Source organism: Vanessa cardui, chromosome 16 (assembly GCF_905220365.1).
Source record: "Vanessa cardui chromosome 16, ilVanCard2.1, whole genome shotgun sequence".
Classification (NCBI taxonomy): domain Eukaryota; kingdom Metazoa; phylum Arthropoda; class Insecta; order Lepidoptera; family Nymphalidae; genus Vanessa; species Vanessa cardui.
Window position 1 is genome coordinate 7,948,933 of NC_061138.1, and position 23,336 is coordinate 7,972,268.

Here is a 23,336-nt window from a genome sequence, read left to right on the forward strand (position 1 = left end):
TTAATAATCCCTTGAAGTATTTTCATCGTGTACTTTTCTAAAGATATTATTTAGTTTCACTCCCAGTTTCACTGCAAACATATGTTTAACTCAAAATCATTATTTATTTTAAAGGAAAGTAGGTAAATCGTAATATATTTATATTCTTAAATGGTTTGTTAATAAAATAATTTCACAGGTCAGATAACAATTGTTTTAATAAAAAAAACTAGTGACATGTTATGCTACATTTGGATTAGAGTAATAAGCAAATCCTGGCAATATGCCGAGAAAATGCTTAGAAGACCAGTGTCGCATTCTACACAATCTTGTAAATCTTTTCACTCATTTTATACAGTTCAATGTGAGAGCAATGTTAATTTTTTTCTGTTATGTTAGTGTTTGTTAGTTGTTACGTACGACTCCCGAGTACAGCTCAATCATTGAGCAATACCAACCGTCTCGTCTCACGAGCCGACAAAACGCGTCATCGCTTACAATTATAGGTGCGCATACATAAACGAGGCGGTGGCACTGGCAGCAATCGAGTCTTTTATACATGTGTGCTCTCCTTTATGTACACATGTGCTACACTCGCTATCGTTAGTACAACTCACACATTCTTACATCATCATATCATCAGGCCTTCGAATGAGCACACGAATGCAACTAGACAGATTCTTTGAATGTGTGCGAAATTAACACTACACGCCGTTGCTTTGTGTGCGCCGACACGGGGCAGCCGGTGCACCGTCACCCGCCCGATCTCCCCGCTACGCGACTGCGAACACCGCGGCGCGGCGCGGCCGCGTCCGCGTCATTGAACAACAAGACTCGCTCGATGGCAGGCGTCTTCCTGCCAATATGAAAAAAAGAGTGCTAAGTAACTCTGTTACAAAATTCGCGATAGTGGAATTTATATGTTATCTTTGTTTTATAAAATATTTATTTTTATAGTGTTATTACATTGAAAACCATATTTTTATTTATTAGTGAATGATAGTTAATTATTGTAAAAGCGTTTTACGGGTGTTGTAATCTCCGTGTATTGCCCTGTGATTGTTTTGTTTAAAATATTTTAATCTTTTTAAACAAATTTGCAAAATGAGTGGCAGTGTAATAAAAAACAAGCTCGTTCTAACCATGGTAGTGTGATCGATTTATCTACGAGTGAAACCAACGGCGTGTCATCGGAGTTGATAGAAACAATCCTGAGTACTGGAAACGTACACAATTGTGGCCAACACTAATTCAAATAGTAAGTTTAAAGCATACATCTCCTTGTTTACTTCTCTAACATCACCAAATGAAACTGGTGTTTTCATTTGAGTATACTGAAAAGACTATATTAAAACGTATATCTGCTAATGTATCAAGTTCCATGATTGGTAATGATTTTAGTCAAAACAAATACATTGTAAAACGATAATTTTTATTGAGGTTGAGTAAAATGTTTGCATTATTACCGATTGCGAGACGCGAGTCAAAGCGGCTGAGAGTCGGACGGCCGCGAGACGGCGGGAGCGTGCCAAGTGATAAGAGCCGCGCCGATAGCGACGTCACGCCCAGACGTTGTTTGTGTGAATTTAAATAAATTTTCATGACAGACAGTTCCGTAATCACCTCTCGCGATAGTCGTGACATGCCAACTCGATAACATTTGCTTTCTTATACTCAATTGGATCTACTTATTTTTCAACTTATCCAATAAATATATTATAGTTAAAAAAATAAGTTTATTCCTTTTTTATTTACCAACATCAATTAACATTTATTACAACAATTTCATTTTTAATAAAAATACTTTATCGTATTGAAATTACGAAAAATATTAATTATTTTAAAATATATAGTTTGAATTATAACAAACAACAATGTATTCACATTAAAAAGCACTTGCACTGACTAACTTTTTTTATCAACAGTGTTCACAAAATTGAACCTAAATAACTATAATATTTCCCAAAAAAAACAAACTTTAATATTAAATTTAAAAAATTACATATTTTTACTATATAAATATTAAGTACTTATTCAACAATTCAAAAAAGTAAAATAACTCTCTTTGCTAAGTTTACCTGCTTCGGACATAACAATTATAAGCATTAAAACTTAAAACCTTTGAATGTGAGTATTTATATTTAAAATATATATGGCTTTGATACTTTGTATTAAAAAAGAGTATGGTTTCAATCTTTGAGATACATCATATGGAATAATGCAGACATAAAATAAAAAAAATCTGTATTTCTTTTCATTAAAAAATAAAAAGTTCAGAAATGTGATTGAAATTTTAACAATTTTGTAAACATAATTGAAATCAAATAATAATTGATCATACAAGGGAAATTTCAATCTTTATACAAAAAATTAACCATATGTTTCAATAAGGCAAATGAATCAAAGGGTTATACTTTGATACACTGTTAATCCAAAGGTACCTTTGGATCGTCATTAAACAATATCTTTATAGCTGATATATATTACAATGAGATACTGTTTTTTATGTATGTATATGTTTTTCTTAAAACAACATGTATAATTCATTCAAAGAGTTGGGATTTTGCAAACCATGAGTCGTGCCCTGATTTTATTACAATTTTGCTATCTGTTTATTGCTATTTATATTTGCTATTACATGAAGTATTAAGGACAATGAAACGTTTCAACAAAAATATAATATCTTAATTGGCTTTAAAGAAACCTGTCGTTAACACCAATAACCTATACATATAAAAAATATGTTTTTGATTTAAAGAAAATCTATGAAAATAATTGCTGAATTATAATATTTCATAAACAACTTTAAACGTTTTTGTCCACGATTCTTTAAATAAGCTTTCTAATTTCACTGACCAAGCAAATGGCTGCAATCTTACATTACATATATCCGAGACTACAAATGTTATGTTCACTTTACTCTTACTATGCATTTCAATTGTTATGGTAATGAATAATACATATACATTATAGATTCTTACTTATAAAAATTGATTAAAAACTCAAGTTTTCTAAGTAATGGTGCAGTTTTTTTTTGTTTTTTAATATATTTTTTTTACATGCGACTTGGACACTGATCCTTAAAAATATAATTCCTTTATACTATAATTTACTTCTATGTAAAGAAGATTTAAAATAATTGCAAACACCTGCAGAAATAATTTTCTCCTTTGTGTAGTATTAAATTCCTGAAACAAAAAAATAAAAACCACTAAATAAAAAGTAATTATATTAAATTGTTATATTTTAAATAAATACATACGAAATCCTTAAAAAACAGACTAAACATTAAATGAGACATAAAATTACAATATATATACTATACACTCAAAATACAGACTATTTTATTTTGAAACATAGATTTTTAATTAATTTAATGCTTTACAATCATTAAATTAATTACTAGTTTTGATAAAACAAAAGTTATATGTGTCTTCATCCAAATCCCGAAATATATTATATATTACTTTATTCACTTAACTCGCATGTGTATATGTTTTATAAATTTTGATGAATGTTTTTCTTAACATCCATGACGTTATTATTTTCATACCAAATACTTAATTATTTATCATCGATTTTTTTTAAACATGACAATTATTAAAATTTTAATATTAATTATTTTCATATAGAATTAAATATGATGTCTCTTAATTATTATCGTTGTCCTTTAATATTGAAACTTAACCTTTTCGACCTCTAATTTGCACACCTTAAACACCTAGCGACGTGGTAGTGCTCTAAATATCGTAAGAAAACGAAAATCGCAATGTAAATTAACTTTCTTTAATTGCCAATGTGCAAAATTTAATAAGGATGATTAAACCTATAAGGCGTTAACAATTCTTAATTTTTACCCCATTATTAATTATTAATCTGCTAACGTATTTTTTAAATTGTTTATTACCTAATAAATAACATATTACAATGATAATTTTTTTATGTATGAATAATGAATTATCAGTGAACCTCGGAATATAATAAAGCTATGGTAATAGCCATGGTAACATTGCAGTTCCAGTAACCATGGTTTTTAACTACTTTTTAACTTTGTAAAATCTTTACATGTCCTGTCTGAGCACTATTAATGCTATGATCAATATTTATTATATATATGCTCATTTTTCATTTCCAATGCGCTAATAAGTAAAACCTGTATGTGCTTCTCCAAAAAAAATATATGTATAACCAGTAAGCAAAAGCTTACTTACCATCGTCCAAAAAATATAATTATTTCATACCATGAACTAAGTATTAGTTTACCATTGAGCTTGGCCGCCTTGTAGTAATTCCGTTTAAAATTTGAAATTGACGAACAAATTAAAAGTGAAAATAGACTAAAAAAATTGGAGACAATCAATCCTGCGTGTTTTCTATACCAACTGAGTCAAAGACAAATTAATGAATTATAATTTAATTCTTAAACTAGCTTTAGATGCATATCAAAGCGAAAGAAAAAATTGAATATTCGATTTTTGTTTAGTATATTAATTAAGGTAGGTTTTTCTTAGATTAGTTACCATTGCAAAACATTTCTAGCCCATGACCATACTTACACTTTCAATTTTTTCTCCTAGCCCTTGTTCCAAACTATAAGATTGGAGCAGTATGTATTTTCCTTACATTCTCCACTATTATGAGTCATCTGATCGTTGACACAAATCTCTCACAAATCCACTCCACCCTCAATTTATCACACACTCCATCCATGTCTTCTTAGGGCCCCACAAAGACGGGGTGCTGCTTCTGCGCGTCGCCTGTGGAGTACACCCTAGCCAACCTTACGATTTATAAAGAAAGAACTAACTTAATCCTCACAGCCTACATCGCAATACCACATTTTTTTTTTAAATATAACAACAAAAGTATGTTTTGTATATGTATAAGGCGCTTTAATATTTTTGGACACGTCAACAGATAATACATATTATGTGCAAAACATTTTGCTTAGCAATCTTTGCTCCATAGCTGCGACTACATACTTATTTAAAAAAAAAAGTAGTGCTATTAATAACAAAAAAAAATAGAAAACAACACAATAACAAAAGTATTTTAAATCGATTCAAATACAGTAATTCATTAATAATCGTGATTTTAAAAAAATCGTAGCCCAAAATATCAAGTCAAGCCTTTTCTATATTTGTATTTCGCAAAAGAGGACAATCTACCAAGAGTTTTTTTTTTTAATTATAACAGTTTTATAATGATATTGAGAGCCGGCTACTGAACTGCTTATTGAATATAGTGTTCACTGTGAGGAGGGCCACATAAGTGAGAGCAGTGTGTTGTGATTTACAGATGCTCTCGGTACAAGTGCCGGGGTGCGCGGGCATGGAGCGGCTGGGCGCGCCGGGGGGACCGCGCCTGCGGCACGACCACAGACACCATCATTCCACATTGTGAGTAACACTTCAATAATGTCTGCGGCTATAAATCAGCCAATAATTAACTTAATTATTAGTCAATATTACATTTGATAGTCATCGTGTCTGAAATTTAAAATGCTAAAAAAATTGGAGATTTTCAAAAACTTTATAATTTTATTAAACTACCATATTTTTTTAATTTAAGGCTTTTATTTTAAATCGATTTATCGTGGTGGTAAGAAGAATCATTAGGACATTGTGTGTATATTCCTTTAATAGTCTCGTTGGTCGCTAGATTATAAGACAGAAGATGTAGAGATTTTTTCTGTCATTAATTAATTCTTCGTAGCTTTAGGGAATTGGCAATGTTTGGACTCTCAGGCCGTTTGGCCCTTTGGACCCGTTCCCGTCGCTGCGGCTTTCAAATCTGACTAGGACAGTTAAGGAATAGAGATAGCACACATTTTTGCACTATAGTATGCCACGCGAAGGTAATCTAGACAAAGGCCGTGGCCATAATCACATTGGAATAAAAATACTTCTACCTACTAAAACTTGGGCTATAATGATATTTGTTTAGCTACATGTTGACTTGTTTCGGTATGCCTGACCCTTGCAAGCTTCGTTTACGCATCTCAGTTGGCAACGGTAGTTATCAGAAACTTCTAGTTACACATTCATACATTAGTCAGGATAATACTTTTTTTAATTCTTAAGTATATTATGAAATTTTACACTTTACGTACTCGTGACCTGTAAAATCACATTACTGTAGAAATGCTCGTACAATCATAACATAGATATTATTTATATAGAAAGTGGGGTAACGATGAACATAATACGTCCATTAAATTAAAATTATAGCACAATAGAGTACGTATATACGTACTAAAACTTGTTTTAATTAAAATATCTTTATATAAACAGACAAAGACTAGACAGTTAGGAAACTTGTTTTCTTCTGTTTGTAAACCGATTTTCTTTTTTAGGTATTCCTGAGCTTTAGCTAGTGTCACATAATTTTACGTGAGAGTATAAAAAATGTGCGAAACGTTTAATGATTACGGTCACTCTATTTCGACAACTTCGCGAACACTTGTCAGTACTTGTTAATACAGACAATAAATACAAAGATCTACCGTATTTCTGTAATATGCAAAGCTATTTATATAGACACACCACACACATAAATATAGCCATTTGTTTTTTTAAAGATACCTGTTGCTCGATAATGCCAAGAAAAATCACGACGACGCACAATGTTTTGTTCATCGAGGTCAGCATACCTACTATTTAATTTCTTAGATGTTTTACCTGAAGATAAAATATAAAATACTCGAAACTCATAATTGATGATGATAAAATAATCAAGTTTTTGTTATTGTTAATTGTTCATTCTAAAAATATGCTTATATCGTAATAAGTTTTCAAAACTCTCAAAACTCACCACAAATTGAGACCAGGCCCAACGGTTGAGATGTTGCATACAAACACATCGATTTCATTTCCGATAATTATGGCACGTCATCATCATCATCATCATATTCAGCCCGTTTTTGTCCACTGCTGGACATAGGCCTCTCCAAGTGCACGCCACTGTGGTCTTTCTCCGGTATATATATAATTATATGGTATATATATTATAGCATGTTAAGTAAAGTTGAATTTTTTCCTCCCATCATAATCCTACGCGACGGGAATCCGAGGGGAGAACTATCAGACGGACGGGGTTTTATTTTGTATTAAAATATATTTCATAACACAGTAGTATATCATTCTGTTCAAAGTATAACTTTAAAATTAATAACCTTTCGAAAGGGTATTATTGTAAAATAGTAAGACTGTATTAGTTGTAAGACACTACGTAAATTATGTTAATAGCCGATAAATTAATACATTTAAAATATTGACGTTGGACTTATACTTATAGTGCACTTTGTTTATAAAGAAACGTATGTTGAGGTATTTATTGGGAGTAAATTTATTATACGTATATAAAATCATGATAATATCTTCCAAATCGATTTCGTCTGTCAAAGTCTCGTGCACAGGTGGTATAGGGTAACCGCTCTTTCCGTTCAATTATTCTAATTATCTAATGAATCGGAAGCATTGAGAGTAGCTAATCATCGAGCTGTTACTTAAATTTTTTTGACAGAAAACTGAAATTGGAATTCAAAAACAATCTAGTAAAAATACCAACGAGGCGTCAAAGTAAGAAAGGTCACACAATGTTTATATTAACTAGACATACATTAGTGTCTACTGTTTAGTCCGATTTATGGAAGTAATATAATGTAAGAAGCATGACTATGATGTGTATAATATAAACATATTTAAATGTTCTTCTTTAACGTGCCACTTTACAAATAACAAAAAAATACATCAATTTTCTTACAGAAAAAAAACGTCTCCTTTTTTTCTTTCTCAGCACTGACTAAATTATTAAATAAATGACATATAGTAAATAGTAATAAGCAGTAATAGTAAAGTTATAAACATCAAAGTTAAATGAAAATTTTAACCATTTTTACATATTCAACGTATTTAATTGAATATATTTCTGTTTCAGGGAATGGGAGAAACAACAGAGGTTACAAGCGATGGTTGGTCGCTTGCAAGAAATGGTGGAGCAGGAGACGCGCGCGCGGTCTGCCGCCGCCGCAGAACGCCTCGGTTTACCACCCAGCATACAGCTTCCCGACGGCGAGTACGGTCAAGACGCGCATCTACAGTTACGAGTCCCTTATCAGGTCCGTAAGTATTCGCTTTTTTTTATTCATTGATAAAGACATTCATCAATATTTTTTTACACACTATTATTTTTGGTAATCAAAGAAATATCAATCCACAATATAAAAGTTATGTAATTCTTCGTATATTCGTCCTATATTTTATTATTTTAAGATTACCACAGTCATTACTTACCATTTAGTTTTCTCTTATTATAAATAAAAGAAAATAACGAATAAATATAAAGCGACCACCGAATCCTTGCCGCAATCTTGATTTCTCGACTTGTATTGTTTGTTCAGAGCTAGTATTAATTTTGAGGCACACCAAACGAATCAAAATTTGGTGGCAACAAAGTGATTATATGTGCAATAACTTTCCAGCAAGCCGAGCTGACGAGAAGCAGTTTTCAACCTCCACCGAACAAGTGCGTGAGCGACGTGCCCGAGTGGGCGGGCATGGCGGACGCGCCGCCGGGGCGTCGGGGTCCGGGCGGCGGGGGCGGCGGCAAGAAAGACGGCCTTCTGCAAAAGGCGACTCGATGGTGGGTGCGCATGGGCGCGCGGCCGCCGGCCACGTTCCTGCCGGCCAGCGCGCCGCCGCCCTGCGTGATGGTGCCACGCCGGGCTGCGCCCTCGCCGCCGCCCGACGCGTGACGTCGCCGCATCTCCGCACCTCTCTATCATATCACGCTTACATTCCATTATCGGGACGATCAGACTCGTCGGAGTGCACGCGCGTCCCGGAGTATTATAGACTTGATAATTTATTTATTTGGGACTCGCGCCCGCCCGACCGGGCTGCGGAGCGCGTACGCGTGCTTTGTGATATGTGCGACAGGGTCGTGTAGTGACAGTGCAGACCGTACGGAGTGAGGCGGGGCGACGACCGCCGCCGCCGCGAGCGTAACTAGTCTTGATACTTTAATCGGTTTAGACGTAGAGATAATTGTTTCTATTGAAATTTTATGAAACTAGACGAGGTTTCACTGCCCGCTATTCGTGTTATAGGTGTGTATGGCGTTGCATTGAGTGTGCGTCTGTGTTCCTCGCACTGTCTTTGAGTTTTTGAAAACTAAGACTGAAATAAATAAAAAAGATAACACTTTAAAGTTTACATTGAATATGTTGTCTTAGGTAAAATTAATTCAAATAGAAACAATTAAAATATTTAAAGAATCTTTCGATTGTAACCTTCGATGATATTGTATATTATGAAAAAGGTCAGTCAATAGTATGCTATTAATGTCTTGCAATGTACAGTTCATGTTTAAGTAACCTATTTTAAAGTTTAATTTCTATCCAGCAGCTAAAATCTGTGTTTAAACAACTTTTATATTTATTTAAATATAATGTATAAAATAATGCATATCAGTACAGTAATCACAAGGAATATTAATTTACAAAGCATAGTTACTATTTTATTGTAAATATTGTCTCTAATTTAATGTTAGATTATGCAATGACCGAATGTCAAAATATGAAGGTCGTTTTCATTGAGTGTTTATTACATTCCATATTTATGTTGAAATATTTTAAATTCTTGCTTATCTGCCGACAACTGAGAACCCACTAAACTGATTAAATAGTTTGCCGTCTTGGTCTTTACCATTAAATTAAAAATCTGTCATGCTGACAATAATTAAATAGTGAGTAATTTTTTCAGTGCAGATAAATCTCTTTAGAGAATAGTCATTAATTAAAAAAATTGGTTGAATTAGTTTTAAATTAAATATGTATTTATTAATTATGTCATAAGGTCAGGTATTAGAGGCCTGCTTGCAGGCTCAATATATTTTGAGATAACATATAATTGTATTCCTATTATAAATTATTCAAACTTCCCACTGTAGTCATCTAAAAACGTGATATACCTAGCTAAAATTTGTTAAATTACTCGCATATTTTCTGCTATAGGCCTGTAATTTAGTCCATAAATTATAAAAAACTTGTAAGCATAGCTAGATAATAGTAATTGGCCTGTATCTCGAAAAATTCTGGTGCTTAATGAAAATATAAATTTAAATTGTGAATTTGCTTTATTTCTTTAAAAGTAAAACATTTTACCTATTGCCATTTATTATAGACTCCTATTTAATTTTTACGAATGTTTGAATTAATTTAATGATGATAATATCGTAAAAGTAATTAACCAATAATAATTACCGGTAAAGCTTACAATTTTTAAATGGTCATATCTATGGTGAATATGTATTAATTTGACATAAGTTGCAGTTTGTAAAATTTAAATTGTATCCATGTATTCAATTGTCTGACAAATATTCTATACAAAAAATAATAATTGTTGATAATATTGAAAAAAATGCAATACTAAACATAATTTACAATGTATAAGTAAATAGATATATATAAATATATAGAAAGATTCTAATTTCTTGACTTTTGTCAGACCATAGCCTGAAATTGAAAACCAAACAAAAATTTAAATTATTTTCAAGAATAATTACGAAAATAAAGGATTTGAAAAGTGTCTTTTATTTTTTAATATTTATAATATAACCAAATTAAACCAGAGACAGCATTAATTTCATGAATACTAAAGGAATATCCTTGCTATAAAAATGGCAATGAGACATCTGATTTGTTATTTATTCATTAGTTAAGTAGGTAACAAAAATTGTTGTCAAATTTGTTATCTTCTTATAATTGAAATAATTTTTAAATAATTAGGAACATGATGTTGAATGTTGTTTTAGATCCTGTCATATAATTTCCTATGCAAGGCAAAAATAATAATTAATAAAATCGATCGTAAATGTAAAAAGATACGATTGTTTTTGACTTAAACAATTTTCTGTCATGAGGGATATTGCTAAAAATGTCGTGACTATAATAATGATTGTAAACTATTTTTTTTAATGTGTGTCTCCAATTTATTGTACCTTACTATCTTAATAGTTTTAAATTTTTAGAGGTGGTAGTAAAGCTGTCCTTGTACAAAATGCTGGTATAATATAAAAGTTGTTTAAAATAGTGTCACAGAATAGATATTTAATCTAGATATCAAACAATATTCCATTTGTCATATTAATAAGTAAAAGCAAAAGCAAATTTTTAATAAAAAAAAAATTACATTAAATTATGACCTACCAATAATTAACATGTAATTTTATTTCGGAAAAACCTACCTCCCAGTACATTTTACTCTAAACTGGGTTATATTCACAGTTTCATCGACAATTATTAAATTACGACATTTCAAAATCCATTGTATGTCATAAAATAAACAACTACATGTTTTTTCATCGTTTTGTTACATTGATTAAGTAATTCAATTTGTAAAATTGAATAAAATTAAATTGAAAGACTAGAAGTGTATCCATAAAACGCTTATTTATTTAAAAAAAAGAACTAAAATCAATGGAAACTTAAAAGACTGAAACATAGTTTTCTATCATTGCAATTTTAGCAATGTAAAAGTAACATAAACTAAATATTAAAAGTTAAATTATACCAAAGTTATAAATAAAAAGGTATTTAACTAAACTTTTTGAAAAATGTGCTTATGTACATCCATTGTCTAAATATACCATAATATATATAATATATATAATAATAATATAGGAATAAATAGTATTTATTTATTTCTATATACCTAAATAGAAGATATATAATTTCCTGTTTTTTTTTATTCGTAGTATATATTCGTCGAAAAATATCCTCTTAAAAATTCCATATTTAAATAATGCTCAAAAACGCTGCTTGGACAAAAGGGAGGATGCGATATTTTTATTTTTGTGTTCATTTTAAAGAACTCTTTATAGGATAGACCACAAGATTATTATACATTTAAAACACTGTAATTTATTGCAAAAAATGCGGTGTCAAAATGACAATTTATATTTTCGCGCGAAAACGGATCTATATTTCGTATGACGTCACTGCTGTCTATCACTGGCCCAGTGATCGCACTTGTCCTCACTGGCTTTCATACTATTTTGTAGCGATTATGAGATGATTCTTTTATTCTCAAATTTTATTCCGATAATTATTTATAGAACTAAGTGCAGCACAATTTAAGTAGTCTTGTATTTCTAAACTCTTCCCTGTACACTTTTGTTCGTAATCGGTAAACACACCTTATACGCAGGGTTTAATGACTGCTTTTCTTCAGTGAACTTTTCGCTGGCCTTACTGTATCCGACTTTCGATACTCATTTATACCCTTCGTAAATGACGACGTACTATTCTTTAAATATTATTGACTCTCCTCGGTAAAAAATCTACTAGATTTGTTATGCTAGAACTAGATACCTAATTTTTAGGGTTGCAAATTCAATCAGCTACAACTCAGCCACACCTTTTCTCAGATGTTAGAACTTTTGTATAACCTTCTCGAGTAATGAACTAGTTTTTTTCGACCGACTTAAAAAAGGAGGAGGTTATCAATTCGTCTGTATTTTTTCTATTTTTTTATCATTGTACCTCATAATTTTTAACTGGGCGAATCAATTTTATATATTTTTATATAGATAATTATTTTTTGTTTGAAAGGTAGTGTTTCCCCTGTGGTCCCATTTATTTGGTCGTAGTTCTCATGATCGTATCCTATATGAAAACCATATAAGTCCTAAATGTGCATTACGTATGTGCGCGATAAATAAGTGATTAATTTAAAATCACGCGAACTAATTTTAATGATTCTTTTTATTGGAAAGGATATATATACTTCAAAGGTAGTTATAGTAAAAGTTTGGTTAGATCCTGAGTATGATATCCAAAATAACGGAACTCCTCAATTCTGGAGAGCACGTTAGTCGGCCGAATATTTTGTTGGTTATTTGAATATTTGACTCACCTTTTGTAATGTGATTAAGTTCAAGTACATTATATAATCGTAAATAGACTTTTAAGTAGTCTAATATTTTTCATTTCATTTTACTTAGGAGGACTCCAAAAATATTTTAAATATGCAATTATTATTATTTGTTTTTGATTAAATGTTTTATTTGAAGTTGGCTTTTTTATGTTATTTTTTTTTATTAAACTTTGTTAACGGAGATATATTTACTTCGATGTACACAAATAATTCTCATTTATTTTCATAAATTTGATATCACTTCTGCACGTATTTCTTATTTATCGAAAATATGATATTCGTCGTTTTACTAAACTAGTAAAGAAAAACTTAATTAATTCATTTCGACAATGATACACATAGGTTGTATTAATAGATTGTACAATAAGCTGAAAAAAATGAATTAACAAAAAACTAGAACTTACGTTATTTTTATTTGGCTATTGTTTTGTTTAGCTATTTGCCTAGAATAATGGTTTACTATTGTCTACCCAAATTTAGAATTTTATTTAATAATACCCAACTTTAAAATTCAATGGTATTCGTACTTGAATTTAATACTTTTTCTTATTATGTCGTCGTTTTTCGCCTTAAAATTGACATAAGCTGTCACATGTCAACTGCTATTTATTTTGAAAATAAAAAGATAACCTTATTTACCTGAAGACTTAAGTTTAAAGATAATTTTAGAATATTAACTGCTTACGGTTATAAATGGTGTCAATAATAGTATCAATGAAATAAGTAAGATACAAATTTGAATCGAGGAGATGCAGATTTTCGTTAAGTGGTAGGTAAAAAATATTTCAATATATGTATTATTATACCTACAAATCATATTTATAACATTCTATATTGTACTAGGACAAATAATAAATGTAATAGAATGTACTACTATACATTATTTTACACAGTACACAGTATATCTAGTAGAAAGATATGCCATTAGAAGTTCTTTTAATGATTTAATATAGATACTTTGAAAATGCCGTCCACATAGTATTACTTTGTAACATGTCTTCAACAGTGATTAATTTTGTATAATGTTTTATCACCAATCATGGGGTAAATTAAAAACAAAAGTTAAACATATAAATAATCAGTTTATTGACACTTCAAGGCTTTGGTGATGTAGTAAACATTCATACTACTTGTCTTAAAAAAAAATAATCTACATTATAAATTACCTCACTTTTATATAAAACTTTGTAGCTGAAGTATTTACAAATGTATATTTGTAATACCAACTATTTATGTATGTTTATTATACTTAACAATACAATTCATCTTTATGGAGGGCTTCTAAGATTATTTATGACCGTCTTGTTGACAAGATTGTACATTCCTAAAACACCTTCACTGTTTTCCTGATTTATTTATCAGTATCCATCATAATCATATAACTAAAAACACATACAAATGAGAATGAAAATGCTGGCAATGACACTTTATTGTATAATTCAATGTGACAATATTTTTCTGATAGTAAAGTATGTTGGGGCAATGCCGGATCAGTGAATACTGATTGTATAATTTTTAAAAATTGTCATAAAATTAAAGATATATTCTAGGTTGTGAGTCATTGTTTTAAAACACTAATTATTCAATCAGACACTTTAAATTACTGAAGTAAAATGTTTTAGTTATTATGATGTTCACAAATCATAAATATAAAACCTTAAATGGGAAACATTGGATTTTTTTACTACTAAGTATTATGTATAGTATGTATTTACATATTGAGAACTTTCTACTTTTTGTTACAAAATTTTAAAATGAATCAAACATAATATAAAAAAAAAAACAAATATTTTCTAAAAATCATGCAGAAACTGCTGGTATATGAATCTATGGATTTTCACTTAACATATGACAAGTATTGATTTATAATCATTTATAAGTGAATAAATCTGTCACAATCGAAACATTACTGATTGTCTGGACTCAAACTATCGCCACACCTTATTTCGCCTAAATTGTTTCTGCAGTTTAAGCATAAAGGGGTAACATTACTTCAGAATGTATAATATAAGTATAGCTAATGTGCTCACTTAAATTTATTTCGGTACGGTTCGGTACATATAATTATTGATGCAAATTAACTATATTTCATAACTTTTTTTAAAGAAAGAACGTTTAGATAACAGCAACACTAAAATATGTGTCAACTACGACAAGTGACACTGACTGTCAAAGTGTGAACTGTCATATCAATAACATATATAAGGAGTTCATACAATGAACTCCTGAATAACTTATAAAAATTAAAAAAATAAATTTTTATTCGGACTCTCATATCTGATAAATAGTAGATATAAAAAAGCATAAGCACAAAAAGATTTAACAGTCAACTAAGTTTTTACAATTTTTATAGTTTTGCGTTATTTTAAGTTACTTTTTTCTATTCTCTTTAGAATTTATTGAGTTACTGTTATTGCTCTTTCCAACTGTGCTAAGCAAGTTTATGATTTTGACGTAAGTATCTTTTTATTAGTATTAAAAAACGTAACCATTAATTTTAAAACACTGCATAGTATCTATCGAATTTTGTTATAACATTATATTTCACGATTATAATTTTAAATTCCGTTTCAGCAAATTCTAGTCGTTTATTGATTTGATAACTATGGGACCCCCAAAAAAAATTAAAAAGTATGATTCTAAAAGTGGAAGTGACAGATCAGGTAAGTCACTTCATAAATATTATGTTTGATATTCTTATCCTAGTTTAGAATGAATAGATTTTCAATGAATGAAATTATATATTTTAAATAAATATAAGAATTCATGAGAACAATTTTAATTTTATAAAATTTCTCAATCACATTATGATTTGTGAGTTTCACAATTACAATTACAGACTACTTATAATTTTTGTTGGTTAATAAAGTCTAGATTTAATTTTAAAGGTTTCAAAACTGTATTATGTTTTAGGCAAGAAAAAGAAAGTTGAAGAAGATGTTACTATAGATCTTGTAGATGATGATAATCCCGAAAATGCTGGAGTGCCAGGTGCAGCTATGCAAGATGCAGAGAAAAACGATCAAGTTCCAGAAGATGAATTTGGTGCTAAAGATTACAGGTTAATTTAAAAAAAAAATTGTTCGTAACCATTTTTACCTTAGACACAGTATCTTCATTTTTTAAAATAATGCCTGAATGCAATTGTTGATGCTTATTATACATATGTTTCTCAACAGGAGCCAAATGGAACTCAAACCGGACAATGCAAGTCGCCCGCTATGGGTTGCACCAAACGGCCACATATTTCTTGAAGCATTTTCACCTGTTTATAAACATGCTCATGATTTCCTCATAGCTATTGCGGAACCTGTCTCTAGGTATGTTACTCAGCATAAATTGAATTTGGTTTTTGTAAGCAGTTTATTTCAAATCAATATATTCCTGATGTAATATATTATTATTTTTTGTTTGGTTATTGACTGACTGATCTAACTTAAAGCCTTTAAAATGCAATTGAGTTTAATTTTTTAATAGAAATTGTCAGGTTATATTATTTTTTTCATTAAAAATTATATGAATACAATCAAGTTAGAGACTGTAATGATTACAATTTTTACAAAAAATATTCTCCAACTCACGCAATGGTGTTGCAGACTAACTTATATGTATAAAATTACGCTCAAATCCTTGATCTATTTATGAAAATGTCCACTGTTCAGTTAGTAATTAATCCACCTTACTTTAATTCATCGTGCCTGAGTATTTTGACGATCGTTTTTTTTACTATTCTTATGGGCTACTCTAGACGCACGCCTCTATTAAATAGCAAGGAATCTTCCGATATATTAATTTGCCGCAGTCAAGCAAATCTCTATATTCTAATACAATATAGAAATCAAGGTGACTTAGTGCTCTTACTTATAGTAAGAAGTAATAATTATTAAATTTGTTTTAGACCTCAACATATCCATGAGTACAAATTAACGGCATACAGTTTATACGCAGCCGTATCGGTGGGGCTGCAAACTAATGACATCGTAGAATACTTGCAGAGGCTCAGCAAATGCACCGTGCCTGCTGGTATCATAGAGTTTATTCAACTCTGTACCCTGTCATATGGCAAAGTGAAGCTTGTTCTAAAACACAATAGGTGAGTTAAAAGTTCATGTAAAGAAAGCAGGCTGGCAGGAGTAATGAAAAAGATCGCCCTAAATGAAATTGCCCTACGTGTGTAAGCATGTATAGTACGACACAACTTAGATGTTGCATCGGCAAAATTCGTAAAACCGATCACATCTGAATTGAGTACGCTATCCAAAATTATCAATATTTATTTCTCATGCGAATATGATCTTTGCACAAACGTAATAACTTGTAATATCATATGACCTAATATATTCGTCAATTTGACGCGTGGATTTTCATGCACTTGCTTTCTCTGCCGCGTGAATCTATAGCGACGAATAGGGTCGAATGGCGCGATAGGGAGCTATTTCTATTGGTCGTGTAAATCGGCAGTAATCGGTTTTATTTTCATTGCATTGCATTTTCCGATGCTACATCTAATTTGTGTCTTACTATATATGTTTTCAGATCGAGATGGCCCAGTGGTGAGAACGCGTGCATCTTAACCGATGATTGCGGGTTCAAACCCAGGCAAGCACCGCTGTTTCATGTGCTTAATTTGTCTTTATAATTCATCTCGTGCTTCAGCGGTGAAGGAAAACATCGTGAGGAAACCTGCATGTGACAAATTTCATAGAAATTCTGCCACATGTGCATTCCACCAACCCGCATTGGAACAGCGTGGTGGAATATGTTCCAAACCCTCTCCTTAATGGGAGAGGAGGCCTTAGCCCAGCAGTGGGTAATTTACAGGCTGTTACTTTACTTGACTTTATATTTGTTTATTTGTTATCAGATACCTGGTGGAGAGCAAGCACGTGGACGTGCTGCAGAAGCTGCTGCGCGACCCCGTGGTGCAGCAGTGCCGCCTGCGCCGCGACGGCGAGCACGAGCTGCTGCCCGCCGCGCCCGCGCCCGCCGCGCCGCTCGCGCTGCCCGCCAAGCCCGGTAAGGCGTACCAGTAACAAAGTTGCTCCACCAATCGTATGATCGAATGTGTCACTAAAAGCATTATACAAGGTGGATCAATAAATGTCCGTCACGGTAGCATGCGTAAGCGATCCCGTGGCGTCCGCCGAAAGACGGAGAGGGTACCGCTGGTTTTTTAGTGGGTAAACCCGGTGTGCTTGGGCGCACTCGGCGTTCAGGGCTCCGGGGAGTACCACCCCCAATTTCCATCACGTGGGGGAAGCGCGTAAAGCGTTTTTCCAGCGTAATAAAAAAAAAAAAAGGTGGATCAATAAAAATAAATACATGGATGGATGGGACACTTACAACCTTGTAAGTGTCGCACTATATGGCAAAGCTTCAGGAGACTTTGCCTGACTATCACCGAAGATATGCATGTTTCCTCACGATATTTTCCTTCTCCACCGAGATAAATGACGATCACATGAAAACTCAGTCTTGCTTATCGGGTATTCCAATAGCTGGGCCACCTCACCCCTGTTCGCCACGAGAACCGCGTCAATAATAGTAACGATAACAAAATGTTAGGTGAAGAAAAGCCGGCGGCCAACGGAGCTGTTCCAGAAGATATCAGCCAGTTCTATCAGCAGTTGGACAAGGACGACGACGACGACGAGAACACCGACATTACGGCCAAAAATACCGCCGTAGCTTTCGAAGTGGACCCCGATAAGATCGAAGTATTTACTTCACTTATAATTCTGACATTTATAATTATTTTATAGATAATAGCATTCATTGAACAATTAATGAATAATCATATTCAGGATTTTGGTGTACATATCTAAGGTCACTCATAACCTATCATTATTTAATATCATAATTTAGAGGTAAATTGTAAATTAAATATCCATTTATAACCGGCTTTTTTCGTTATTAATCTAAGTAGCATCTCTAGTCTTTATATATGTGTCATATTATGAATGAATGTTTCTAATAACAAACTTCAGGCCAACTACGTTTGATAAAAATCGATTTAATCGTGTCCTAGGTTATACAAAAACGATGCATCGAACTGGAGTACCCGCTGCTAGCCGAATACGATTTCCGCAACGATACGGTCAACCCCGATATAAATATTGACTTGAAACCGACGGCCGTACTTCGGCCGTACCAGGAGAAGAGTCTTCGGAAAATGTTCGGAAACGGACGGGCGAGGTACATATATAATTTCATTATATTGATACATTTATAATTTCATTTCCAGCCATCGGTTTGTCGGAATACGATGTAAGTGACGTTTGCATTGGTGTGCGTGCGCAGGTCGGGCGTGATCGTGCTGCCGTGCGGCGCCGGCAAGTCGCTGGTGGGCGTGACGGCCGTGTGCACGGTGCGCAAGCGCGCGCTCGTGCTGTGCAACTCGGGCGTGTCCGTGGAGCAGTGGAAGCAGCAGTTCAAGTGCTGGTCCACGGCCGACGACAGCATGATCTGCCGGTCGGGCCGATTGACCTTGATTAACTGATTCGTTAAACTAACAAAGTCTTTAACAGTAATCTGACGACCTCCATGGTCGAGTGGTGTGTACACCGGTTTTCATGGGTACGCCACTCTGAGGTCCTGAGGGTTCGATTCCCGGCCGAGTCGATGTAGATTACCATTAGTTTTCTATGTTGTCTTGGGTCTGGGTGTTTGTGGTACCGTCGTTACTTCTGATTTCCATAACACAAGTGCTTCAGCTACTTACATTGGGATCAGAGTAATGTATGTGATGTTGTCTCATATTTATTTATTTATTTATTTGTGACGGTGTTGTCCAAAATTCTAGTTCTTGTTAAAAATTGAACTCGCTTTGTTTTGAAAGTTTACCGTGTACTAATCTAATATATGACACAGATTCACGTCGGAGGCGAAGGACAAGCCGATGGGCGCCGGCATCCTCATCACGACGTACTCTATGATCACGCATGGACAGCGGCGCTCGTGGGAGGCAGAGCAGACTATGAAGTGGCTGCAGGCGCAGGAGTGGGGGCTGGTGGTACTGGACGAGGTGCACACCATCCCCGCGAAGATGTTCCGACGGGTGCTCACTATCGTGCACTCGCACGCCAAGCTGGGTCAGTGCCCCACGAGCTCAGGCTCGAGGGTCAGGCTTTAGGCATCACATATGCTACTATTTCTGCTAAGCAAAAATTATCTACTTACATATTTAGTATTTTGTGTTACAGTTTCGGATGAGTGGCCTATAGTAACTGCAACACACCTGGGACATAACAACTTAATTCCTAAGATAGATAGTGTGCTGGCGATGTAAGGAATGGCCAAAAATTACTTACCAATATTGAATCCATTCATCCGTTCGTATACCAATAAAACAACAAATAACCACCGCAAACAAAAAGAAATACATGAATGACCTCAAAAAACTTGACTAACAAGTTCCTTGGGGCTTCAATGGGGAAAGAGCATCGTTATCAAATTTTATGCAACACTTCAAAGGTTTAACACTATAATATTGCATTAACAAAAGGCATTATGGCATTTTTCAAAGTCGTATATGTGTAGTTGTCGAGATGCATAATAACAAACCATTTATTATTTATACTATAGAGACTGTATTAATGTGTGGTTGTAAATTTTCACAACAAAAGAGGACTATTCACGAAATATACGTGTGTCCTAGCGCAGGTCTGACGGCGACGTTGCTGCGAGAGGACGACAAGATCGCCGACCTGAACTTCCTGATCGGGCCGAAGCTGTACGAGGCCAACTGGCTGGAGCTGCAGACCAACGGCTACATCGCGCGCGTGCAGTGCGCCGAGGTGTGGTGCCCCATGACGCCAGAGTTCTACCGCGAGTACCTCGTGCAGAAGTGAGTCCCCCCCCCTCAGCTCCCGAGCCCACGTGCGCATGCGCCAAGCTTAACGCAATAAACTGTTACGCGCCCCTGCTTCCAGGATAAACAAGAAGATGCTGCTGTACGTGATGAACCCGTCGAAGTTCCGCGCGTGCCAGTTCCTCGTCCGCTACCACGAGCGACGCGGCGACAAGACCATAGTGTTCTCGGACAACGTGTTCGCGCTGCGACACTACGCCGTCAAAATGAACAAGCCGTACATTTATGGGCCCACGTCGCAGAGTGAGAGGATACAGATATTGCAGAATTTCAAGTTCAATCCCAAAGTGAATACGATCTTCGTGAGCAAAGTCGCCGATACCAGCTTCGATTTGCCGGAAGCGAATGTCTTGATACAGATATCTTCGCACGGAGGCTCGAGACGACAAGAGGCGCAGCGATTAGGTTAGCTGTAAACTTATGTCAGGATTACCCCTTACACAGCCAGTTTATTCCATCGAATTATTTCTCTTATATTTTAAATTCGACTCAAAACAAATCGAATGTCACGTAAAAAAACACAGTTTAGTAGACCCGAATGATGTATTATAAATAAAAGATAAAAGATTATATAACGATCGGAGGCAAAAAAAAACCGGTGTTCCAACAAATCGATGAGTTCTTATGGAAGACTATATCTCTGTTAGACGAAATAATTATCTTTAATATCACATTTGTGTATGGCTACGTATATATGGTATGTATGTATACCTGTTACAGTTGCCAACATGTTTAATTGATTGCAGGTCGAATTTTGAGAGCGAAAAAAGGAGCACTAGCAGAAGAGTACAATGCATTTTTCTACACTTTAGTGTCACAGGACACTTTGGAAATGGCGTACAGTCGTAAAAGACAACGGTTTCTTGTTAATCAAGGTTACAGTTACAAGGTACATTTTATTCAAATGCTTTCGATTGAATGTTCTTTTCTTAATGACACGAGTACAATATAATATTAATGAATCTTAACATTTTCAGGTGATTACAGAACTGAAAGGAATGGATCAGGAACCAGACTTATTCTACGGCACTAGAGAGGAGCAAGGCATGTTACTACAGCAGGTGAGTTGGGTCAACATTTCTGAACTCGATGTTCGCGTAGATTCTAAGAACATAATAGGCTATTTGACTAACATAATATTAGTAGAGGTTAAGGAACCCAGTAAAAGTAGATTTTTTTATTTCTAGTACATTTTTGCCGAAAAATATCATATTAAAAATTCCATATTTAAATAACGCGCGAAAACGCTACTTGGACAATTTGGCGCTGCAATGGGGTCGGTGACGTCACTTTGGTGTATTTTAATCTGTGGTACATATGGTAGAAAAGCTAGGTTTACAGCAAAGTGACTTCATCATAAGCCCGGCGTTCAATCAGGAGCGTTTTGTGTCACGTGACAAACGTTTGAAAAAAATGCATTTTTATTTATTGATTTTTGAATAAATTAAGTAAAATTTTCAAGTTTCATTAGTGAATAAACATTTTTGAACTCATAATATACACTGATTACAATAATTCACAATTTATTTTTCGCATTGTCAAATAGCCTATTTACCGCTCGGGCTTGCAGGTGCTGGCGGCGTCGGAGACGGACTGCGAGGAGGAGCGCGAGGGCGCGGCGGGCGGCGGCGGCGCGCGGCGCGCGGGCGGCTCGCTGGCGTCGCTGGCGGGCGCCGACGACGCGCTGTACCTGGAGCACCGCCGCTCCGGCCAGCACAACAAGCACCCACTCTTCAAGAAGTTCCGATACTGAGCGCTTCGCCGCGCTCGCCACGTTTTCTGGTGCGGCCTCCAACAGATGGATCGATGCTGGTTCCGAATGTATATGAATATAAAATTGTGACGCGTCATTTTGTTTCATTTAGAGTTTCCTTTCTCGCCGGACGTGTCGTCGGATCGAGTGATTCTATACTTGTTTTAACGATTCCAGCGAGTCGGATGGAGGCGTGCCAGAATGGGCGCTAGTCGAACTGCAGGGTCTCATTCAGATGAAGGAGGAGAAACCGAACGGGCCCACTGTAGTCGGTGACTTACATTACTTCAATAGAAACCGTCACCCGGTCCTCGTGCTCGGCCACCACGTGCTGAATGGCAAGGAGGTTAAGCTGGAGCAACCGATGGCTGTCATGGAAAAAGTGAACGAAGACGACAAAGTATCCTACAGAGTAAAGGCCATTGTGAAGAAAAAACTTTTATTTAAATCGAGACCAAAACCTATCATTTCTAATGTAAGTGAAAGAGTGTAATGTTGAAATAAATATGTATAAAAATCATTTGTATGTTTCTTTTGAATTGAGATAAGACTTCTGAAAAAAGTATTTAAAATTCCAAAGTTTATAAATTTTTAAATGTCTGAAAACGATTTTAAATAAAACATCACTTATTAGATCAGATAAAAAGTTACATCTTATACTACAATGCAACTTTTCTGATATCTTTTAACAGTAAATTTCGACTAAAGAATGACTATTAAAAACAGCTTTTATCTCATTATCATCATTACGGTTTACTCGTCCGTCCGTCACACTTGAACAAGAACTTTTATCAAC

The 23,336-nt window shown here is 34.0% G+C and overlaps 3 protein-coding genes across 6 annotated transcripts; all 3 read left to right on the top strand.

Annotated features, from left to right (window-relative positions):
- The first annotated feature begins 790 nt into the window (after nt 1-790).
- Nucleotides 791-11,198, top strand: LOC124536039. Of its 4 annotated transcripts, none has more exons than XM_047112437.1 (4): nt 791-1,237; nt 5,261-5,378; nt 7,918-8,102; nt 8,462-11,198. In XM_047112437.1, coding segments are annotated over exons 1-4 (771 nt in total). In that variant the 5' UTR covers nt 791-1,236; the 3' UTR covers nt 8,929-11,198. The 4 variants fall into 4 exon arrangements, with proteins under 4 accessions (XP_046968393.1, XP_046968394.1, XP_046968395.1 ...); XM_047112438.1 differs by having other exon boundaries at nt 5,278-5,378; XM_047112439.1 differs by having other exon boundaries at nt 798-1,237; nt 5,278-5,378; nt 7,918-8,098.
- A 2,318-nt stretch (nt 11,199-13,516) lies between these two features.
- Nucleotides 13,517-23,057, top strand: LOC124536438 (chromosome transmission fidelity protein 8 homolog). Its single transcript, XM_047112978.1, has 2 exons — nt 13,517-13,686; nt 22,718-23,057. Exons 1-2 carry the CDS (start codon nt 13,667-13,669, stop codon nt 23,031-23,033), a joined length of 336 nt encoding a protein of 111 aa, XP_046968934.1. The 5' UTR covers nt 13,517-13,666; the 3' UTR covers nt 23,034-23,057.
- LOC124536437 (general transcription and DNA repair factor IIH helicase subunit XPB) lies at nt 15,160-22,555 on the top strand. Its single transcript, XM_047112977.1, has 15 exons — nt 15,160-15,371; nt 15,492-15,580; nt 15,831-15,978; nt 16,097-16,237; nt 16,816-17,010; nt 17,782-17,933; nt 18,483-18,634; nt 18,946-19,112; nt 19,218-19,388; nt 19,788-20,008; nt 20,580-20,763; nt 20,849-21,192; nt 21,534-21,676; nt 21,765-21,848; nt 22,358-22,555. Exons 2-15 carry the CDS (start codon nt 15,523-15,525, stop codon nt 22,538-22,540), a joined length of 2,343 nt encoding a protein of 780 aa, XP_046968933.1. The 5' UTR covers nt 15,160-15,371; nt 15,492-15,522; the 3' UTR covers nt 22,541-22,555.
- Nucleotides 23,058-23,336: the final 279 nt, after the last annotated feature.

What these genes read in the sequence shown, in the direction of transcription:
- LOC124536438 (XM_047112978.1), top strand. Translation starts at nt 13,667, where the DNA reads ATGCAGATTTTCGTTAAGTG. An exon ending in ATGCAGATTTTCGTTAAGTG is followed by an intron (nt 13,687 to 22,717) that starts GTAGGTAAAAAA and finishes TAACGATTCCAG; the next exon opens with CGAGTCGGATGGAGGCGTGC.
- LOC124536437 (XM_047112977.1), top strand. Translation starts at nt 15,523, where the DNA reads ATGGGACCCCCAAAAAAAATTAAAAAGTATGATTCTAAAAGTGGAAGT. An exon ending in CTTGTTCTAAAACACAATAG is followed by an intron (nt 17,011 to 17,781) that starts GTGAGTTAAAAG and finishes ATTTGTTATCAG; the next exon opens with ATACCTGGTGGAGAGCAAGC. An exon ending in CGCGAGTACCTCGTGCAGAA is followed by an intron (nt 20,764 to 20,848) that starts GTGAGTCCCCCC and finishes CCCTGCTTCCAG; the next exon opens with GATAAACAAGAAGATGCTGC.
- LOC124536039 (XM_047112437.1), top strand. An exon ending in AGACACCATCATTCCACATT is followed by an intron (nt 5,379 to 7,917) that starts GTGAGTAACACT and finishes TTTCTGTTTCAG; the next exon opens with GGAATGGGAGAAACAACAGA. An exon ending in ACGAGTCCCTTATCAGGTCC is followed by an intron (nt 8,103 to 8,461) that starts GTAAGTATTCGC and finishes ATAACTTTCCAG; the next exon opens with CAAGCCGAGCTGACGAGAAG.